Source organism: Typha latifolia, chromosome 4 (genome assembly GCF_019914945.1).
Source record: "Typha latifolia isolate L0001 chromosome 4, TyphaL0001v2, whole genome shotgun sequence".
In the NCBI taxonomy this organism is placed as follows: Eukaryota; Viridiplantae; Streptophyta; class Magnoliopsida; order Poales; family Typhaceae; genus Typha; species Typha latifolia.
In genome coordinates, this window is record NC_133089.1 from 5,778,353 (window position 1) to 5,799,285 (window position 20,933).

At 35.9% G+C, this 20,933-nt stretch overlaps 2 protein-coding genes across 5 annotated transcripts; both read left to right on the forward strand.

Moving 5' to 3' along the window:
- Window positions 1-1,657: 1,657 nt before the first annotated feature.
- LOC140786797 (zeaxanthin epoxidase, chloroplastic) lies at window positions 1,658-11,484 on the forward strand. 2 transcript variants are annotated; one of them, XM_073135453.1, is made up of 16 exons: window positions 1,658-2,305; window positions 5,052-5,214; window positions 5,410-5,484; window positions 5,576-5,676; window positions 5,807-5,922; window positions 7,000-7,211; window positions 7,431-7,522; window positions 7,734-7,848; window positions 7,987-8,090; window positions 8,612-8,657; window positions 8,785-8,849; window positions 8,941-9,027; window positions 9,119-9,173; window positions 9,572-9,660; window positions 9,755-9,842; window positions 11,134-11,484. In XM_073135453.1, the coding sequence occupies exons 1-16, from the start codon at window positions 1,797-1,799 to the stop codon at window positions 11,212-11,214; spliced, it is 1,998 nt and encodes a 665-aa protein (XP_072991554.1). In that variant the 5' UTR covers window positions 1,658-1,796; the 3' UTR covers window positions 11,215-11,484. The 2 variants fall into 2 exon arrangements, with proteins under 2 accessions (XP_072991554.1, XP_072991555.1); XM_073135454.1 differs by lacking the exon at window positions 1,658-2,305 and adding an exon at window positions 3,601-4,175.
- A 1,632-nt stretch (window positions 11,485-13,116) lies between these two features.
- On the forward strand, window positions 13,117-19,851 carry LOC140787364 (glycoprotein 3-alpha-L-fucosyltransferase A-like). 3 transcript variants are annotated; one of them, XM_073136253.1, is made up of 8 exons: window positions 13,117-13,201; window positions 13,268-13,596; window positions 14,609-14,769; window positions 16,594-16,835; window positions 17,721-17,825; window positions 18,437-18,593; window positions 18,871-19,098; window positions 19,353-19,851. In XM_073136253.1, the coding sequence occupies exons 2-8, from the start codon at window positions 13,285-13,287 to the stop codon at window positions 19,606-19,608; spliced, it is 1,461 nt and encodes a 486-aa protein (XP_072992354.1). In that variant the 5' UTR covers window positions 13,117-13,201; window positions 13,268-13,284; the 3' UTR covers window positions 19,609-19,851. The 3 variants fall into 3 exon arrangements, with proteins under 3 accessions (XP_072992354.1, XP_072992352.1, XP_072992353.1); XM_073136251.1 differs by having other exon boundaries at window positions 13,156-13,585; window positions 14,595-14,769; XM_073136252.1 differs by lacking the exon at window positions 13,117-13,201 and having other exon boundaries at window positions 13,308-13,585.
- Window positions 19,852-20,933: the final 1,082 nt, after the last annotated feature.

Sequence of the window (20,933 nt, forward strand, 5' to 3'; positions counted from 1 at the left end):
CCTTGTCAAAAAGAAGCCCTAGTTGATGGCCAGGAGAGATTGCACTATGGCCCTACAAATGCTTTCGTCGTGGCCAGAGTGGAACCCTCACACCACCATCCTCGACCGCATCGATCATTCCTCATCGCGGCTCCGATGAGGACGCTCGGTGTGGCTTCGATGAGTATGCTTGAACGGTGGAGATGGATTTTCGATGGTGAGGTGATGAAGAGGGTTTGGGGTTTGGGGGTTTTAGTGGAAAGGGTTTGGAGTGTGGGGGAGATGCACTGATGGGTTTGGGGAGATAGAGTTAGATTAGGATTTTTTTCTTTTATTTATATAGATCATACCAACTGTTGGATCTTAGATCCAATGGTTGGTATTTATATATATTTTTTATTCGAGCCGAGCCTGAGCGAGCCAGTGCTGGCTCGACTTAATAATGCTTTCGAGCATAAAATCCTAGCTCGGCTCAGCTCATTTAAAGGCTCGAGCTGGGCTCTTATCGAGCCAAGTCCGCGAGGCTCACAAGCCCATGGGCTTTTTTGACAGCCCTATTGCCAAGCCTCTTATATCTGCGCACAAGCTCACATCATGCTTGATCTCATCAAGAACACTTTGTAAACACTAGGGTGTACCAAATTAATAAGTGGTGGAGGAGACCTTCGCAAGAGAGTACTAAGAAGAAACCAAGAGAAGATAGATTTGCCACTGTTCTTGGGACCATAGATAAACACAACTGGTGGCTGAGAGGTGGCGCAAGTGATGGCATCCGCCGCCTTCCCCCTCCATGTCGGTATGTTTACCTCCCGGTGAAGGTGAGGCAATGGCTCGCTTGCTCCCACCTTTCTCTCTCATAGGGTTTTGGGTTTTATGGAGATGCGACTCGGAAAAGCATCCAATTTGGCTTAGTACTCCCACCTGGCCTACCCCGTGCCCCTCACATGCACTTCGAGCACGGGTTGCACATGATGGACCAAGGACAATTGCAACTGCAACAGCAACCAGCTTAAATAGGATGTGGCTCGGTCCAGCTCGATTCGGCTCGGCTTGAATGAGGCTTGATAATAAGCTCATTTTAGGCTCAGGCTCGGTTTGGCCCGGCTCGAGTTAAGTTGAACCAAGCCTAAGCAAAATTATAAGGCTCGAAAATGTATTTTGAGTCGTGCCGGAGCCAGCTCGCTCAGGCTTAGCTCGTTTAGACCCCTAACTCTAGCAGAGTTGGCTGGAGTTGGTAGGTACCTTCTCTATGACTAAGGAGATCATGGGTTTGACTTTTCGACTCTAATCCCAAATAATATTGTGGAGAAAATTATTTAATGGCTTGACTTAACGGTTTAGCAGTGCGGTTGACTTGAAGGAGCAGTTCGACAGAATGATAGCACATGGCTTGAAAACTAGATCTAAGTGTCTCTGTATCTAAAGATGATTGACTCTTTATCGAGCTCATATATAGACTTCCGGCTCATGAATGCTCCAAGAAAAAAGCCACAACTCGGACCAAATGAGCACAATACTTAAAATAAGCTCTCACAAAAAATTTTAAAAAAATCAGAATAATAAAAAATAACAAAACAAAACAAAAGATCTCCCGTAGTCCAATTCACACAAGCAATAGCAACTTACCAAATTCCCATATCCACAATCTAAATTGCAATCTAATGATTGGCTCCCATTGGCCACTTCCGCATCGCCACCAGTTTCTCCCTTCTCCTACCTTCCTCTCCATAACCCCAAGGAAAGAGAACGAAAAAGAGGAAAAGAAATAAAAGATCCCAAATTTTCTCATCTCCCATCGACTCTCCATTGCCTCTCTTATGGCATTGCTTTATACTACCCCAACTACTTCCCCATCATCCTTCCTCAAGATCAACTCCCTCCTACCCATACCCAGCTGCAATCTCTGCGACGGTTTCCCCGTACCTTGGGTACAAAGCAAGCGCCTCTTTAGCAAAACCAGGAAGCAGAGGAGGAGATGGGCCAGCGCTTCGACTCCGGATGCGGCATCCTCAACTGGGTCTTCTCCAAAGATGGAGTCCGCCATGGCTGCGACGCCCAAGCTTCGGATTCTCATCGCCGGAGGCGGGATTGGAGGGCTGGTGTTCGCGCTGTCGGCGAAGAGGAAAGGCTTCGACGTGATGGTGTTCGAGAGAGACGTGAGCGCTATTAGAGGGGAAGGGCAATACAGAGGACCGATCCAGATACAGAGTAATGCGCTGGCGGCGTTGGAAGCCATTGATATGGATGTCGCGGAGGAGGTGATGAGGACGGGATGCATCACTGGGGATCGGATTAATGGGCTTGTGGATGGGATATCTGGGAATTGGTAAGTTTCTTTTCTTTCATCCATGCTTTTTGAATTTGAATCATCACAATAACGTTTTACTTACATCTTGATTTAAAAAAAAAAAAAAGAATCTTATATTTGTTAACAATGATAAGATTCTCAGTTTAATAAGACGACTTGTTAATTGTTATTGGTACCAAAACTCATTTGAATGACAGCCTCATGGTGCATGAGTTACGAACGCAGATACTTCAAAATTCTTGCCATGCTGGTATTGAATACCGTATCAGATACAGTAAGACTTCCTTAGTATGCGAATTTTTGGAACTTACATTAATATTATGAAATACTTCTTAGATATCAAATCAAAGGACACTACCACCTTTCATTTCTTATCCAATCTAAAAGATTTTTCTTAGTGAAGAGATTAATTTTTTTATTTTTTATATAATATATATTAGAAAACTATATTATAATGGCTAATTTCTTTTGGTTTATAGATTGAATTACTTATTTATCTTACATTTTAGTTGGTAATATAGTACATAATACTAATTCTTTGTATCGAAGGATAGTTTTTTAATAAATTAATTGAAGATCTCATTATATAAACTATCATACACAAAAATAATATAAAATTTCTCAATCCTAAGTGGATTGTATCCTTATATCTTAAGATTTATCATACGTATATGCATCATTGCATCATATTATATCAGTATTACATATCCATGGGTGCAACAGTGGCAACAACCAATCCTTTTAATCTCAATTATTAGGGTCAGTGATCCATCTTCTCTAAATCAAACCTTCATAAAGAAACATTGCTTATTTAATTTGCTCTCCTATTAAATATTCTGTTCGCATGTGAATAAATGTCTGTGATGTCCTATTTTAATTAATCAATATGTTTATAAAAGAATCATTGGTTTCAAAAATATTTACCGAAATAGCATTCTCACTGCCACATATAGGATGCTATGTAGATTGGTGGATCGAAAGAGTGAAAATGAAAAGATAAAATTTTCTTTATCTTGGAAAACTGTAATCAAAAGCCTAATTTTTATAATCCTTAAAAGCTGCCTTGAGATTACCATTTTACTCTGACTACTGGACTAGTGGAGAGATGGAAGAATACCGAGTTTATTGAATAAAGACATAGCCAACCGCCCCAATTAATCATTGACGGTTGACCACCGTCCAGAAACATATTATAGATTTTGTCTCAATCCACCTGAGCAGTATGAAGATGCCACGTTTCCATTCCCACATCTTTACTCGGTGGGCGCAAAAGGAAAAGGGAAACCACTGTTTAAACCCAATTCCAACTGCAACTGCTATGTCTATGCGACTATGCCTAGGAATCACATCCTCCTCCACTTTGGGATCTAAGTTTCCTCTCTTCTTCTCCATCTCCAGTGGCCATGGCACTATACTACACCTCACCCAGTACTGCGCCGACCTTCTTCTCAAAGACCCACCTCTCTTTTCCTCAAAAATCTTTACCTTCTACTGTCCAAAAGAAGCATCTTTGCAGTGGCAGTAGTTATCAGAGGAGGCATGGTAGATTGGCAATTGCAATGGCATCTGGAAGTGGGTTAAAGGAGGTGGTCTCTTCTAAAACTGCAGCTGATTCTCCCAAGATTAGGATTCTTGTAGCTGGGGGTGGGATTGGTGGGTTGGTGTTTGCGCTTGCGGCGAAGAGGAAGGGGTTTGAAGTGTTGGTGTTTGAGAAGGATATGACTGCAATTAGAGGAGAAGGGCAGATCAGGGGGCCAATCCAGTTGCAGAGCAACGCATTGGCTGCGTTGGAAGTTATAGATTTGGAGGTTGCAGATGAGGTGATGGAAGAAGGGTGCATCACCGGAGACCGCGTCAATGGGATTGTTGATGGAGTATCGGGCGATTGGTATATGATCTCTTTGTGGCTATCCACTTTCGTAGTTTCAATTTGGAACTCTTGGGCTTGAATTATTTGTCAATTTAATATGTTCTTTTGTCCAATATTTCTTTTTAAATCTAGTTGTTACTCACTACATATACCATCTCGATCATAGGATAAAAGAACTTCAGCTTTCTTCTTTTTTCTATCTTTCTGCTTACTTCCTATGCAAACAACCGTTCCTGTTCTTGTAGATAAAATTGGTGGGATTTTTGCTTCATGTGCCTATGTATGTACTTTTTATTATCGTCATTCAATGCCATTAGCTTTTCTTTTTTCCTTGTATGCTGCCTTATTCTTTCACGAGGAGAAGGTAAGAGGCAAGATTTTAATATTTGCCTTGACTTAAATAGTCTTAGAGAACAGAGAGAAAAGTCAAGGCTGACGATTATTTTCAGCACAACCCTATAAAATTGACTTGGACTCACTGTTTTAACAGGTTATTATAAGAGACTACTTTACTATGAAAATAGAGTGCATGATACATGCTCCATCATGTCAACTTTATGCCCTTGGTTTTCATTATTTTCACAATTTTCTAATTGACGAATATCTGATCCATTAAATACTTTTTCTTATGTAACTATTCAATTATGAAGTTCCTTATGTGACATTTCAGATACACAATTTTCGTGTATTTCCCAATCTGCAACTTGGCTAATCATGCCAATGGTGTATATTTGTTCACACTTATTTGAGGATGCGTTAATTAAACTCGTTTGTTTGAGTAAAGACAGATATCAGGCAGCTAGATTTATGTTATGGCTTAAACATAATTCTTTCGTAAATGTTTCCACATGTTGTCTTGGTTGACATATCAAGTGACTTCAAATTGAAATTCAGGTACATCAAGTTTGATACATTTACTCCTGCAGCAGAACGTGGACTTCCAGTCACAAGAGTTATTAGCCGCATGACTTTGCAACAAATACTAGCTCGTGCTGTTGGCGATGATGTTATATTCAATGACAGCAATGTTGTCGATTTCGTTGATGATGGAAATAAGGTGAGGTAATTAGGTCCTTTCGGAGTAAAGTCATTGATGTTAGATGGGGTCAAAACTTAAAAAGTTCCATAATTTCCTTCCGGTCCCTTGATTGTTTAGTCCTTGCGCAGTCTGTAATAGTTTAAGATTCCAGGAATATAATATTGGAACTTTGGAAGTACTCTTCAGTTTATACTATAGTTATAATGGATGCAGGTTACAGTCATACTTGAGAATGGGCAACGGTATGAAGGTGATCTCTTGGTTGGAGCTGACGGAATATGGTCAAAGGTTTAATAAATAATCATTATTTTTTTTAATAATTAAGAATCTTGTCAAAAGATCTTCTCCAATCTCATAATCCTATTCTCCTTCTAAATAGGTGCGTAAGATCTTGTTTGGACTGACAGAGGCATCTTATTCTGGGTACACCTGCTACACTGGTATTGCAGATTTTGTGCCTCCAGACATTGAAACTGTTGGGTATGTCTTATATCTGTTAGTCACTTACTAATCTTGCACATAGAAGTTATTTGTACTTAAAACGTTGCAGTTAAGTTGATTACAGATTAAAGTCATGATCTAATGCCTACATGGCCCTTTCTATCTCTAGGTATCGAGTATTTCTTGGTCACAAGCAATATTTTGTTTCTTCTGATGTTGGTGCTGGCAAAATGCAATGGTATGCATTTCACAAGGAACCTCCTGGTGGCACTGATGTTGCAAATGGTAGATATTTTGGATTAAGGTTTTCTACATTAGAAGATTTTTATGTTATGCTAACTATTCCTAACTGCTTTATTTATCCATTATTTTCTCCTTTAATATTTTGAATTGATGATATCTATTGCAGTTTATGTTGACCTGGAAAATGATTCTGAGTCATTGTCCTCTAGTTAAGCGAGTTAATTCCTCAAATGGACATGTGATTTTCATTAGTAGAAGTGTTGATGAGTGCCAACAACTTAATTGTCAATAGAAAGATAAGTATATCATAGCTTGTGCAAAGACTACTCAAAAGCAGAAAAAGAAAGCTAGATCAAAGTAGAAGTTTGGGTTATAACCAAACTCCATCAACTTATAGCCTCTGAAACTTACAGTGAATTGAGGATCTGCAGTAAAGAAGCAATTGATATTTTCTTAAAGATCAGCTGATACATAGGAGAAATTATATGTCCAAATATTGTGACAATAATTAATGTATTTATGGTCAAATATTACTGTCATACTATTCTACTATTACAACATTCTCCTTTGATGCTTTAACTTCTATACTTGTGGCTCAGATTGCTTGATCTGGGCTCTTAGATATATCAGATCATTGTTGCCTAATTTATTTATTGGAGGTTTCATGGTTAATGGGATTTTAATGAACCAGATGTATTAGTAAAGTCGAAGAATCTGGAAGGACAAACAAGAAAAAGTAATGGAGCCATTGTGATGTTCATTACCATCTTCAATTATGATTACAAAAAATGTAGTGATGAAATAAGAGCTCAGACTTATTTGTATTGCATCTGTGCATATAAAAAGAAGCAGGGAAAATCTTTGCTATCAGATGATGCATTATAATGGATTAGTCATAACTGTGTGCATTCATCAAAGAAGACAATCTAGAAATCTATGTTACTGGCTGACGGTTTGGAGTCCACTGAAACAGTTAAGTCTAGTAATTCTGTAAAAGTAGATACCAGGAAGATAAATGTCAATATCTTGGTTCTGGAACAACTACTAATTATATCTGCACCACCATATGCTTTAGCCATTTTCATCTTTAATGCTGATCGATTTTGGATCCTTTTGCAGGTAAAAAGGAGAGACTTTTTAAAATATTTGATGGTTGGTGTGACAATGTTCTAGATTTAATAAATGCAACTGATGAGGAGGCAATCCTTCGTCGTGACATCTATGATCGTATACCTATTATGAGCTGGGGAAAGGGGCGTGTGACCTTGCTTGGGGACTCTGTCCATGCTATGCAACCAAATATGGGTCAAGGAGGTTGCATGGCCATTGAGGTATGCAAAAATTTTCATCTTGGTGTGTTGTTACTACATAACTATGATTGCGACTTGAAGATATTGGAACTTGATTTCATTATTGAGATCCAAAGAGGGTGTTATGGCCAGAGCATCCTGTCTAGAGAGCTCGATAAGTTTGATTTTTTCCAATATATATGTATTATTACTTCAATTTCAGCATGATTCCAGCATTGCATTCTTTTTGTATCTTTACAGGATAGTTATCAACTTGCCTTGGAGCTGGAGAAATCATGGATACAGAGTACTGAAACTGGGACTTCTATGGATGTACCAGCTTCTTTAAAGCGGTAAATTAATTCGCTCTTTCAGTAGGATTCAGTTCAGTGTTTGCTAGGGAGAAACACAACTAGTCTAAGGGCTTTGTGAAAACTATCTTTTCCTTCCATGCATTTTAGGGCGCAGCTCATTAGAGTTTTTTCATTAGATTGTGAATATTTAGACCTTTTGCACATTCATCCACTAATGTACAGGAACTTCTCGTGGTATGTTTTGATTCAGTTACGAGAAGGAGAGAAGAATCCGTGTTGCCATTATATATGGAATGGCAAGAATGGCTGCAAACATGGCTTCAACTTACAGGCCATATTTGGGCGTAGGGCTGGGTCCCTTGTCGGTACGTTATGATTTAAATTGTAGAAGCCAACTTGAGTATACATTCTCAAAAAGATGAATAGTAATATAGAACTGAAGGATTTTAGTATCCTTTCATTGTGTAACTAGATCTTTAAAACAATGGTCTCTCTTTTTGTAGTTTCTGACCAAGTTGCGGATACCACATCCTGGAAGAGTTGGAGGGAGATTTTTCATCAAGATTGGAATGCCACTGATGCTTAGTTGGGTTTTAGGCGGCAACAGGTGTTCATTTATCTTTTGAGTCCAACCTAGTTAGTTCTACCAGTCATATACATGCTTCAATTGGCTAGATATGATCTGAAAAATGATTGTGTTTTAGTTGTCTTATTCCTGATTAGCATATTTGGGATATAGAGTTTAGATAAATTCCTTGAAAAGCTATCATCTTTATACAGTCTAATCTTTGTTTGCTTAGGGAAAGTGTTGGAAGGCTGCTTCCGGCTTTCATTAACCTAAAGTGCAACCGATAGGGTTCTATAGATGTTTTAACTTAAACAATATTCGAATAACCCATATATTGGTAGATGTTTTACATTTATGTCATGTTATGAGTTATATTATTTGTTCCTCTCCATACTGATTAGCATGCTATATCCCTGATTAGTATGGTCAGTCCAATGTGGGATATGGAGGTAACATCTCAATAGCATTCTGCAAGGGCATTAGACACGTAATGCAGTATGCCTGCCTTCAATTTTATATTTACTTCTGAACTAATCTACTATACCTATTCCATTTTGCAGCTATAAACTTGAAGGCAGGTCATTAAGCTGCCGACTCTCTGACAAGGTATGTTTGTACAAATAAAAAATTACTTTCCCATATATAATAATATTTGCTTGTACGTTGAGAGTTTAAGCTTCATGTGTACATATATTAGTATAGAAAGTTAGTAATATTTAGTAACATATTGAAGGCAAGCAACCAGTTACAGAGATGGTTTGAAGATGATGATGCAATGGAACGAGCTCTGACAGGAGAGTATGTCACTTTCTTCTTGAGAAATTTGATAGCATTATTTTCTAGAACTTTTTGAATGTAATTTCTTACAACGAGGTACCTTCTTTCGCAGGTGGTATCTCTTTCCCATTGAGACTGGAAATAATGCCTCACGACCCATTCATTTGATTAAAGATGATGAGAGACCACTAACTATAGGGTAATTTTTTAAATGTGTTTTCTTTTGTTATTTTATTAATACTGTTTTCTTAAAATGAAAATCTTACATGATGCATGAGTTTATATTTCAGAAGTCGGTTGCATGCTGGCATTTCAGGAGAAACATTAACTTTGCCTTCATCACAGGTTAGTAGACAATATCTACATTGTGGGACAAAGCATTCATATATTAAAGGGTTTCGGCCTCTCTGCTGGTTGGTAAAACCAATTGATTGACATTTGACTCAATATCCTACAATATGACATCTGAAAATGTCTCGTGGCATATCTTGCATTATATGGAGATATTGTGAATTGTTAACTTATTTTCTCTAAAACCTAAGATGCCAAAGAATGACAGTTTTAATCTTTGATATTCTAATACTCTCCCTCATTTCTGCGCTCAAGATATTTTAATAAGCCTAAGAAGTTTATTTGAATTAAATGTGTGGAGATATCCTTATCACTGTTTAACTAAGTTATTTCAGAGTATAGTGAAAAGTTCTTATTCTTGTTGATTAGTTCAGCTGTTTCTCTTTTCCCAGGTATCAGATGTTCATGCTCGTATAACTTGCAAGGATAATGCCTTCTACTTGACTGATATGCGGAGCCAACATGGCACCTGGATCACTGAGTATGTTGTAAATTAGATGACCACCTTCTGATTAAAATATTTCAGATTAGCTAGCATATCGAGTAATTCATCTTATATTGCTCATTCTCTCCAGCAATGAAGGGAGACGGTATCGAGTACCTCCAAACTTTCCAGTTCGATTCCACCCATCTGATATCATCCTATTCGGTTCTGATAAGAAGGTGATCTACTTACTTTGTACTACGTATTACCTAAAAATCAGTGATTCTAATCAGTATGAATTGGATTTTTCAAGCAAAGTATCGGATATGTTAATTCAGTTCATCGAGAAACCAATGCATGATACGATGATCCATTCCTTTATGCACCATTTAATATATATTGTTAAATGAGGCTGAGATGCGGTAAGCATAAAATATGAGAATATGAGAATTATAGGCCATCCGAAGGTAAATATAAAACCAAAATAACTATATTTTTTAGCAAGACAATAACTAATATTTCATTGTGATCAAATGGTTAGTAACATCGATCTATATATTTCAGCATATTTGACAGTAGTTAGGGATTTATTTGCTTCATTGAGCTGCATATAACTATATATAACTCTTGTGTATTCGTATCCATGAATAGGAATGGCTGCACACTTAATAGGGGTTCTGTTTTCTAACTCATTTTTTCATACAATAAAGTGATATGTTGAAAAGTGATATGTATTTATAAATTACAACATATGTTTCTTAAATGATTATTAAGTATGTAGGGAATAATGGCTATAGATGTCACACTGATCCCAATCGACGTAATATAAGATAGAAATATGCTTGTTATAGATTTTTTTCACTTATTTGAAATATTGATAATATACAGAGCAAATATACGATTTCTTATATTCGAAAATCTCTCCCAGTTCTATGTACCAATTACTTGACCTTAACATGGACCTGTATGCTGGGCATCGTGCTGCGATACATAACAGATGAATAGTCTTGCACATTTTGTATACAGTCCACAGTCCACAGCATGCCATGGTGTAGTTAAGGCACTTGGAATGCCATTTACCAATCGATTTTATAAAGATGATCCTTTTTGAAGCAGTAGCTGCACCATATCTTGAAGTGTCAATCTAGGGTAGCAACTAGTAAGTACACTAGCTTAAACAAATAATGTTGTATCATTTAAAAACTCACTCTCTACTCTGCAAAACAATATATTCCTTTAAATTGAGTTTGCACATTGTTAGTACCTGTTCAGAAGCCAATAACGAAGCTTTCGGAGCAGTACAGGGAGATACTTATGTTATGTAAATAACTCATGGCAGCAAGTCAGGCAATACTTGTCCTACTAGGTCCCAATTTCTTGGAGCAAATCACCCAACATGTATAGTAGTTATCTTTATTCGAGGATTTTTCTTTCTTTGCTTCTATTGCAATCTGACTTCGGAGATTCTTTCGATGAGCTTTAGGTAAAACAAGTGCATCTATAACTTTTGAACTACTTAATTATATGCAGGCTATGTTTCGAGTGAAAGTTCTGAAGACACTTCCTGAGAACTTGATTAGTGGAGGGCCACAAATCCTGCAGGCAGTGTGAGAATGAGCTAAAGATGGACTTGTGCTACATAGTGACTGTACAGCATTCAACCACACACGGAAACGATGTATATTATTGCAGAGCAAGGATACAGGAGAACGCTTACGATGTACTTCAACATTTATTCGCCTTCAGATTTAGAAATGAAAGGCGTATGTAATTTGTAATCTCTTAGCTTCTTTTTTTTTTCTTTTTTTTGCTGCTTTTTGGTTTCTTCTCTGTATGAACTTCCATGGAACAAACAGCAGTAAAGTATAGAAATGTTGCTTATCTTGGTATGCTATCTCTTGCATATTGTCTCATTTCTTATGCTAATGGAGAGTGTTTTTTTTTAAAAAAAAAACTCCAGATTCTTTATGCACAGATTCATTAGAAGTATATGTAGCACCAGCTATCTGTAGAAAATAAGAAGAAAAAAAGTGGGGTTAATGACATTATTCATCATGTAGTGTGGACAAAAATAACTTTACCCATGACTTACTGATGCCAAAAAAATAGAGAGTGAAAACTAACAATTTGCAACTTTGCAACTCTAATTACAAGTTTAGATAAAAATTTAGTAATACATGATAGTGTTCAGGGAGCTCCAATTTATTCAAAGTATATATTTAAATTAAAAAAAAAGGGTGAATAAAGAAGGCATAGTGGGTTATTGGTTGATGACACTCAATACCAAAAATTATTAACATAACTAAGATGAGCAATTAATTGAATTAGTGGTTATAATAAACTGTACTAGAATAATGCTTTTAATGAGCTTATAATAGCAACCAATAATTAAATTTTAGCATATAATATTTTGTCCATTATTCCGAAATATGAACTGTCTGCAATAATAAACTATACAATAATTCAATATATTGCGTAATGATAGATAGATAGATCAATGGATAATAAGGAAAATGCATTTTACCCCTTGTGGTTAGGCTAAAATTTAAAATGCCTCTTTAAATTTTATTTTTTAATCTCCTTATATTTCTAATTTATGTGTATTTGTTAGTCTTTCTTTGCCATTTTGCTCTTTATATAAATCTCTTTGGAAATATTTCTAGTATCCAAATATAAAAGTGAGAAAGATTAGATAAAAGAAGCACAAGACTAAAGGTTTTTTTCCCTAATTAATTGTTATAAAACAAAAAGGAGCATTTCATCTTTTTATATTAAAACTAAAGTCTGTCATGTAGTTAAATATAGATTAGAACTATAATGGAGCCAAGTGATACATAAAAAAAGTTTTAGAGATGCAATCTAAATTAGTATAACTTATATTTTCCTTTAGATATTAATACTACTTATAGAATGTGCACAATAGACAAGCCCAATCAAGCTAAAAATTAAATTGAAAACTACACCAGATAACTTCAGATTACGGAAGGGGATTGGCTCAATTATTTAACTAATATATAATTTTTTTTTAATCATTCAAGAGCCCGAACTAATATGAGCTAAATAAAAGACTAATTCTTTCTTAATACAAATACGTTTAGCTTCTACTATATTTTTTAGCCAACATATTAAGCCACTCAATTTAGGTTCTAAATTATTGTGCCGCTGTATTATTACTAAATATCAATGATCCATCGCTTCAAATAATCGTATTACTGAGCTATTAAACTAAGCCATTGAGTGAAGTCTATGCTAGTAGTCGCCAACTTTGCAAAGTTTACCTTGTAAAAAGATTTATTACAGCGTAATAAAAATATATAGAAAGCAAAGCCAGTGAATTTAATAAGGTTTTTTTACTTTAAAAATTTAAGAAGTAAATACTAATAAGAAAATTAATTAAGAAAAAAAGAGATTTAAATTTTTTTTTACCACTGGGCCCACCTAAAACTAATCCAGTTAACAAAATCTAACAACTCCACTTCTAGTCACCGGTACATTACCCGAAAGTCACGTCTTTTGTATTGTAGTCGGCAACCTCCAATCTCCGACAACAGAGAAGCCGGCAGCGACCTACTCCAGACAAGCGTTTCCCATACGACTGGTAACAACTCTCGTCAATCTCCAGTCTCCCTCTCTTAAATCTCGTTAATCGTCAAAGGGTTTCTAGGAGGAAGCGATCGATCTATGGGTATCTCTTCTTCTTCTAGCCAGAGGAAGAAGAGATGGTCGAGCCTACTACCCCTCGTCGTAGCTTTCGTCGTTGTCGCGGAGATCGCCTTCTTGGGCCGCCTCGACATGGCCAAGAACGCCGCCATGGTCAAGAACTGGACCACCTCCTTCTATTTCTCCACTGACGACGCCAACGATGTCGATTTTTCCTCCCCCTCTCCTGATGATGAGATCCACCGCTGTCAGGAACGGTTGGAGAGGGAGGATGCCGTTCCTTACTCTCGGGATTTTGATAAAGATCCGGTTTTGGTCTCTGGTATGGCGAAGGTTCGGTTTATTCTCTAAAGTTGGGAGCTTTTTGTTCTTTCTTACTCGTAAAAGTATTTTGGTTTTTCGTTATTGGAATCATAGATATGTAAGGTTCAGATGTGAATTTGAAGTAAATAATAAGAAGATGCTATTGGGATTTGTGATAAATATGGGATATAGTTTGAAGTGAACAAACTAGAGGCATGATGGTACTTGTTGAAAACAAGTAAATTTAGTATGTGAAATTTCTATATTGGTAGATGTATGTCTTCTTTTTTTCAATCAAACTTCTAACCTTCATAGTCTAAGTGAATACAGATGCTAAGTTCGTTAAGTTAAGTTTCACAAATTGTTCTGATAGCAACTGACTGCTATCCAAGAGTTCGTACTAGTGAGTTTAGCAGGAAAACAGTTTGTACTTGGCTACTAGCCAACTGCAAATCCTTTGAACACATTTTGACAGAGCTGTTTGCAGACTCATGAGACCTGAAGGATAAACTTACGGGACAGTAACTACAATAGTGAGTCATGTCCCTGGCCAAATTTCACTTCTCATTATATAAAAAAGCAGCTTGATTTCATGGTAGTACCTAGTCTACCAAGGAGGTCGACCAATTCTGCTGTACCCTTTTGCCTCTGTTTTCAGACATTTATAGAAGTCTGATATTGTTCTGTTATTTAACCATAGCTAATATCTACTAACTTAGTTTTGAAGTAGTTTGCTTCCGCATACAACATACGGCTTAAGGTGATTATAAAACAGCACGGAAATGAGAGATTCTTTTATTTAGTAGATATAAACAATTTCACTGCAGTATTATTTCAATATGTTCTCTATCTGCATACTCCTAATGGTCCTTACTCCTTAATGATGCCCCTAGATATGATTAGAGATTGAAACATACTGATTTCTGGATTCCTTTTCCTAATCTGAGTAATCATAACAGACAGATGACACTATCTAAATTTATTGTAACTTTTTCTCATTGTTAGAGCTCCACTGAACAATATATTAGCTTTTGTCTTTCAGGATTGGACTACATGTTCTGTGGGCTGTAAGTTTGGATTTGATGATAATAAGATACCTGATGCAACTTTTGGGATTTCCCAAGATCCAGGAACAGCTAGTATCCTCCGATCAATGGAATCATCACATTACTATGCAGACAACAACATAAATGTGGCCAGAGGGTGGGTAAGCAAAACTTAATTCCTCATTAGCATTTGCACAAATTAATCTGGAAAAATCACCCTTTTTGGATATTTTTCCATCTTGGTTGATAAAGTCAATGTCACTCATAATACAACTTTAGGACTCGCTTTCAATCTTCCAGATGCAATAAACATACGATAGTCTTCTGTAAACTGTAGATAAATTGGAGGGTAAGGCTGAACCTGATGAACAACTGAACAAGCTAGAGAGAATGAATTTAGTCAGATTAAGGTAGCTCTCAATGAGGGTATACTTATACAGAAATACTGTAACCAACCACCTAGCCTTTTTTTTTAAAAAAAAGTTCCTTTATATTTTTCTTTGATTTTATAGTTTGGTCTTCAAGATATAGTTGTAATTTTATCAGTTAGACTGGAGAGCATGCAGTTTATTAATAGCTTCTCCTAAATCTGTTCTGAAGTTCTGTAGTTGACTTTTGGTCTGTACCTATGTAAACGGCCTAGTCACCTATATTTCTGTAACTGGAGGACAAGTGGGTGTTAGGCTCTTAGTCATCTTACGTATTCTGATTGAATAACTTCACTTGATTGGCAGCATGCACGCCTCTTCCTTTTCCTCTCCCATATCGACATGATATTTATTGTTGCTCCTCTTGTTGGTCTTTGATCTGCTTGTGCTTTTATTTTATGACAATCTAGGATATTATGACATATTTCCCTTGAAGGGAAATTTACATGCTACTCATGAATTTGTCTTTCCTTTTCCACTTGGGATTTTCTGTGCCTCACAAATATATACAACTCCCCATGTCAAGTGTTGCCATCATTCTAATTTCCATGCTTTAACTCTGGATTTATGAGCCTAAACTACAGTTAAAATGTTAACTTACCTTACTGGTTTATCGATTTGTAGCAAACCTCTCTCTCTTGCCTAATTATTTAGTAGCCTAGAAAGAGAGTCGTTTATGCGCACACGCACTTGCGCGCGCGCACACACACACACACGTATGTAGGTGAATTGTCTCCAGTAACCCAAAACTTTGTCCATTCATCATTGGACCCTTCTCCTTGTCAAGTTTTTTTGCATGCTATCCTGGTTCTTTTGAGAAAAGCTTGCTACTACTTAGTAATGGTGGTGTTGTATAAATTATAAAGATACACGACAAATTATGCTTCTTCTATTTGGCATATGTATATACCACCATTAACTTCCAGCTGTGATGCCCAGCTTGTTTCCACAGATAGAAATAATTTTGTTCTGTGGCCCCAAAGTTAAGAAGCAGATGACCAACAGTAAAGAATCTATGAGATCACTTGGCGATTCTTGCATTATAATTAGTACATGAAGTTTGACAATGTGCCTGAGAAGAACACTTGGGAGTAAGATTACCAGGGCAAAGAACAATGTTGGATTTTAACTAGCTTATAGCAACAAAATACCTGAGATGCTTGGCCTTTCAGCCTGAGCATTCATGGAGCAAGATCCTGCAAGACCAACTACCCTTGGGAGTATATTATATTTGTCTAACTCTAGAGCAACTTCATGGCATTAACTAATAGTTAATAGTTTATAGTTTTTCATGATGTTTTTTAATTGTTTTAATATTCAGTTATTCACCATTGTCAGTGGTATTGTTTTGCTCGAGTTTGGAGCCCTTAAATAGTTAACAGATCTTCATGGAAAAACAATCTGCACTGCATTAAAAGCAGATGCATATATTTGCTTCTGGCCAAGTTACTATACAGATTATTATATCTTGGCCTTTGTGCTCTTTTCAGTATTTTGAGCATTTTCTAACTTAGAGATGATGGATATTTTTTTCTTTAATTGTTGGATGATAGGAGAGGATTCAAAATAGTAATGACAACTAGCCTTTCCTCTGATGTACCGGTTGGTTATTTTTCATGGGCTGAGTATGACATTATGGCACCTATGCATCCCAAGACTGAAGCAGCCCTTGCAGCTGCTTTCATTTCAAATTGTGGGGCGCGCAACTTCCGTTTACAAGCCCTTGAGATGCTTGAAAAGATGGATATTAAGATTGATTCATATGGCAGTTGTCACCGAAATCGTGATGGCAGAGGTACCATATTTCTCTCTTATAAGGGTTAAATACTGAATTATGTATAGACTGAAATCTGTTTCAGTCAGAATCTGAGGGGGGTTGTTGAAATTTAACATACTAGTTACTTGGAAATATGCATCCTATACATCTATAAATAGCTATCCTAATAAAAGGGAAATAATGATTCCATATAATGATTCAATATGCAAATTGGATGATTAATTTGTTGTATGCTTGTTTTCTTAGTACTTTTTAGTTATGAAGGATCCAAAGGTTTTTCTCTTCCAGGCTAGCAGAACTGGTCTGAAAGAGGTTATATATTAATCTTGTCTATTATTTCCTTTTGTTAGGATAAGTATATAATTATATATAGATGTGTAGGTTGCATATTTCTAGGATAAGTATATAATTTTATATAGATGTATAGGTTGTATATTTCTAACTTCGAAGTAATCTATATGTTAATTTCAACAATGCGAACTCAGTTTCTGACTGAATCAGATTCAAGCTATGCTTATAACTTATTCTTGGTGTGGGTCATTTAAACATTTGTGATTGTGATTAATTTTTTACTTGTGCTCCACCTCCTTTTCTTTTTTCTTTTTTCCTTTTTTTCCTCTTTCTCTTGTCTCCCCTTCTTTTTTTTCAACCTGTTCTCCTTTTAATATAACATAACTGGGTTATGTCCACTTCTCTCAAAAATTCTTATTTGTTTCTTGGTTCTGTATCTTCTAGTTTATTTTTATTTTTAAAAATCCTGTCTTTTCTCTTGTTGAGTTTAGGCACAATCTTATCTAAACAGTACTCATTACGTGCACTTCATGTCTTCACCTTATCTTTGTCGAAGAATACTATGTTTTATCACCTTTCCAATTTATCACGCATGTCCTTCTCTTAATGCAGTTGATAAAGTGGATACTCTAAAGCGCTATAAATTCAGCTTGGCTTTTGAGAATTCTAATGAGGAGGACTATGTAACAGAAAAGTTTTTTCAGTCCCTTGTAGCAGGTATGTTTATTCATCTGCTAGTGCTTTTAATTTGGTAGATCTTGACCATTTGCAAGACAAACTTTTTTTTTTCTAATTTATGCCATGGTATAGTTCTTCTTTCTATGCTTAATGTCCCTGAACAAATGAGCCTGTAGCTATGTCCAATATATTATTCAGACTTTCTTCTGTTAACCAATGTCATATGCAACTGGATGTTTTGTTCAAGAATGTAATATGTTGTCCAATAAGGACTTCATTACAATTCTTTAGTTCTGTTGATGTACATGTTAGATGATACTTCTTTCATTTGTCTTCATTCACCTTTCCATGAATACTGTATTCTTGAATGGTTTATGTATTGGATCACAGAATGTCCTAAGAAAGGTAAAGTGGTCCCTTGTCCCTTATAAACTTGGTCACTATTATTGGTCAACTGTAAAAGTAATTTTCTTTTAATTGATCCATCTAACGTCATTTTAAGTGCGAATTTTTTCTGACAGTCTTTTGCTTCTGTGTGTATGTACCTGATATCTGAGTTGTAAAGCAATGTCCTGAATTTGTGAAACTTATAGGTGGAATATTACTTTGGTGCCTCTGATGTAATCACTAATCACATTTTAATTTTGCAGGGGCTATCCCAGTCGTCATTGGTGCTCCAAATATCCAGGACTTTGCTCCTTCCCCTGGTTCTGTATTGCATATTAAAGAACTGAGTGATATTGCTGCAGTTGCCCAAACAATGAGAAATCTTGCTACTAATGCTGATGCTTATAATGAAACTATGAGGTACCTTACCTCTATCTTTTAACATTTCTTGCAGATGATTTCCTCTAATATCTTGAAAGTAAGATTTTGCTTATCAGTTATCAGCGCAATAAAAAATGTCTACAATTGCTTCTTCTTCTCAATTTTGTCCTGATTTGTAGTAACTCTTCATACGGTGTTTATTTCCGTTTATCTCATTGGCAATCTGAAGTACAGAAGGCCATCATTAGAGTTTTCAGGACATTGACCTTTTCCTTCTTTCTGACGCTTCTTTTATTTTCTTGTGTTCTATGTGTAGATGGAAGTATGAGGGTCCATCCGATTCATTTAAAGCCCTCATTGACATGGCAGCAGTTCATTCATCCTGTCGGCTTTGCATACATCTTGCAACAAAGATCCAAGAAGAAGAGGATAAGACTGCTATGTTCCAGGATCGCCCTTGCAGTTGCTCCAGCAAAAAGGGAACTGTATACCATTTGTTTGTTAGAGAAAGAGGTCGATTTAAGATGGAGAGCATTTATCTCAGGTACCTATTACTGGTTTATATTCTCTCTTATTTCTGTTACATTTTTAACAGCCCATGAAAAATCAAAATCCCCTAATAGGCACTAAATGATGAGGCAATTTAGCATTCATTGCTCATATATTACATTAGTTTACCCCTATTATTGGCCATAATTTCATGATTCAAATCCAGGTGTTGTTTTCTTGTTCAAAAACTTCATAATTGCTGTCTCATTTTAATATTTTCTTTTTTCTTCTGTGTGTTCTACATGGCAGATCCGGGCAGTTAACTTTAAGATCATTAGAGTCTGCAGTGATTGCAAAGTTTAAATCTCTAAATCACATGCCTATATGGAAAAATGAAAGACCAGCAAGTATTAGAGGTGGAGATGAGTTGAAGATATATAGAATCTACCCTGTTGGCCTTACCCAAAGACAAGCATTGTACACCTTCAGGTTCGAGGATGATTCGGAACTCGAGAAACATATCAAGAGCAACCCTTGTTCAAAGCTTGAAGTAATTTTCGTATAGCCATGGGCCTGCTACTTCTGATTATTTACTCCCAACTTTGTACTAGTGTCTGTAACTTAGATTTTTGTAAAGCGATTGATATGTACGATAACACGCCAATAGCTTGATGATATTCTTAATCCATCAAGGGAAAAGTGTTGTAAAGGATAAACATTTTTCTTCCATTGTGATAGAGTGGGAGTTAGCTAAGGAGGCACCTCTGATTCTTCCTCCATTATATGATCAATTATCTACTTTCTTTTATGTATGTGGATGCAAAGGACAAATATTTTCCTTATTTTGTCGTAGGTAATATGTACCCATATTTTCAAGGGCACCAGCCCCACGAGAGCGCTCTGGTAGTGTTGTTTGGGCCTCCTTTTCTCCTCTCGAGAATTTCTCTCCCTCCTAAGTTTCATAGCACTTCTTCTATTGTGGAGAGGTTGGACATGTTCGCATGCAGTGTTTCTTATTAGTTGGCGAGCTGGTCATAGAATAATAATAGTTTTCATCTAGAGTAAGTTTTCTTATTTTGGTATAGTAATTAAACAATAATTTTTTTTTCGGTATACTAATTCATTACTCTTTTATCTTATTACATACAACTTCTAACAAATAATTTAATAATAATTTATAATTATTATTTTGCTCTTGAATTAGATATCATTTAATTACATATTACTTTAGCTATAGTTGAGATTTTTCTCTCTCATCTCTCTTCTCGGTTAAGTAGGTATGCCATAGAAATAACGTACATATCTGTACTGCCATGAAGTATAAGAGTATAAGTATGCATAATAACCACAAAAGTTTACACTGTCACATATTATATGAATATATATTCGCATAATAATTATATAACTTCGTATTACAATATAATACATAGTTATGTATTCACAGTAGAATGACATAAGTTGATGCATACTTGTAAATTTTATGGTGTAAAAAATATTTATGCTGTAGATACTTAGAAATGCGAAGAAGTGATGGCGCACTAGATGTTTGTGAGAGTAAGTGCGAATTTAGTATGCTGGTGCGAAAAAATTGTAAAATTATTTATTTTCATATGCGATGCAAGGAAGTTTTGATTAAATACAATATAGTGTGGCTATATGGAGCATTTTAAGTCCGAAGTTATAAAAAAAATATTATATATATATATATATATATATATATATTACTACTACTATTTTATATCCAATCAAATATATTTTTATTATTTGATATAAAATATCACCAATTTCTAATACAAATTTACTATTCTTTAATATTTTAATATTAACTTTATATCACATTAAATATAATTATTATTATTTATACTATCATTCAACTAAATAATATAATAA

Coding starts and splice junctions, on each gene's coding strand:
- LOC140786797 (XM_073135453.1), top strand. CDS start 1,797: ATGGCATTGCTTTATACTACCCCAACTACTTCCCCATCATCCTTCCTC. Junction 5,215..5,409: donor TCGTTGATGATGGAAATAAG/GTGAGGTAATTA, acceptor TAATGGATGCAG/GTTACAGTCATACTTGAGAA. Junction 5,677..5,806: donor CCAGACATTGAAACTGTTGG/GTATGTCTTATA, acceptor TTCTATCTCTAG/GTATCGAGTATTTCTTGGTC.
- LOC140787364 (XM_073136251.1), top strand. CDS start 13,285: ATGGGTATCTCTTCTTCTTCTAGCCAGAGGAAGAAGAGATGGTCGAGC. Junction 16,836..17,720: donor CCGAAATCGTGATGGCAGAG/GTACCATATTTC, acceptor CTCTTAATGCAG/TTGATAAAGTGGATACTCTA. Junction 19,099..19,352: donor ATGGAGAGCATTTATCTCAG/GTACCTATTACT, acceptor TCTACATGGCAG/ATCCGGGCAGTTAACTTTAA.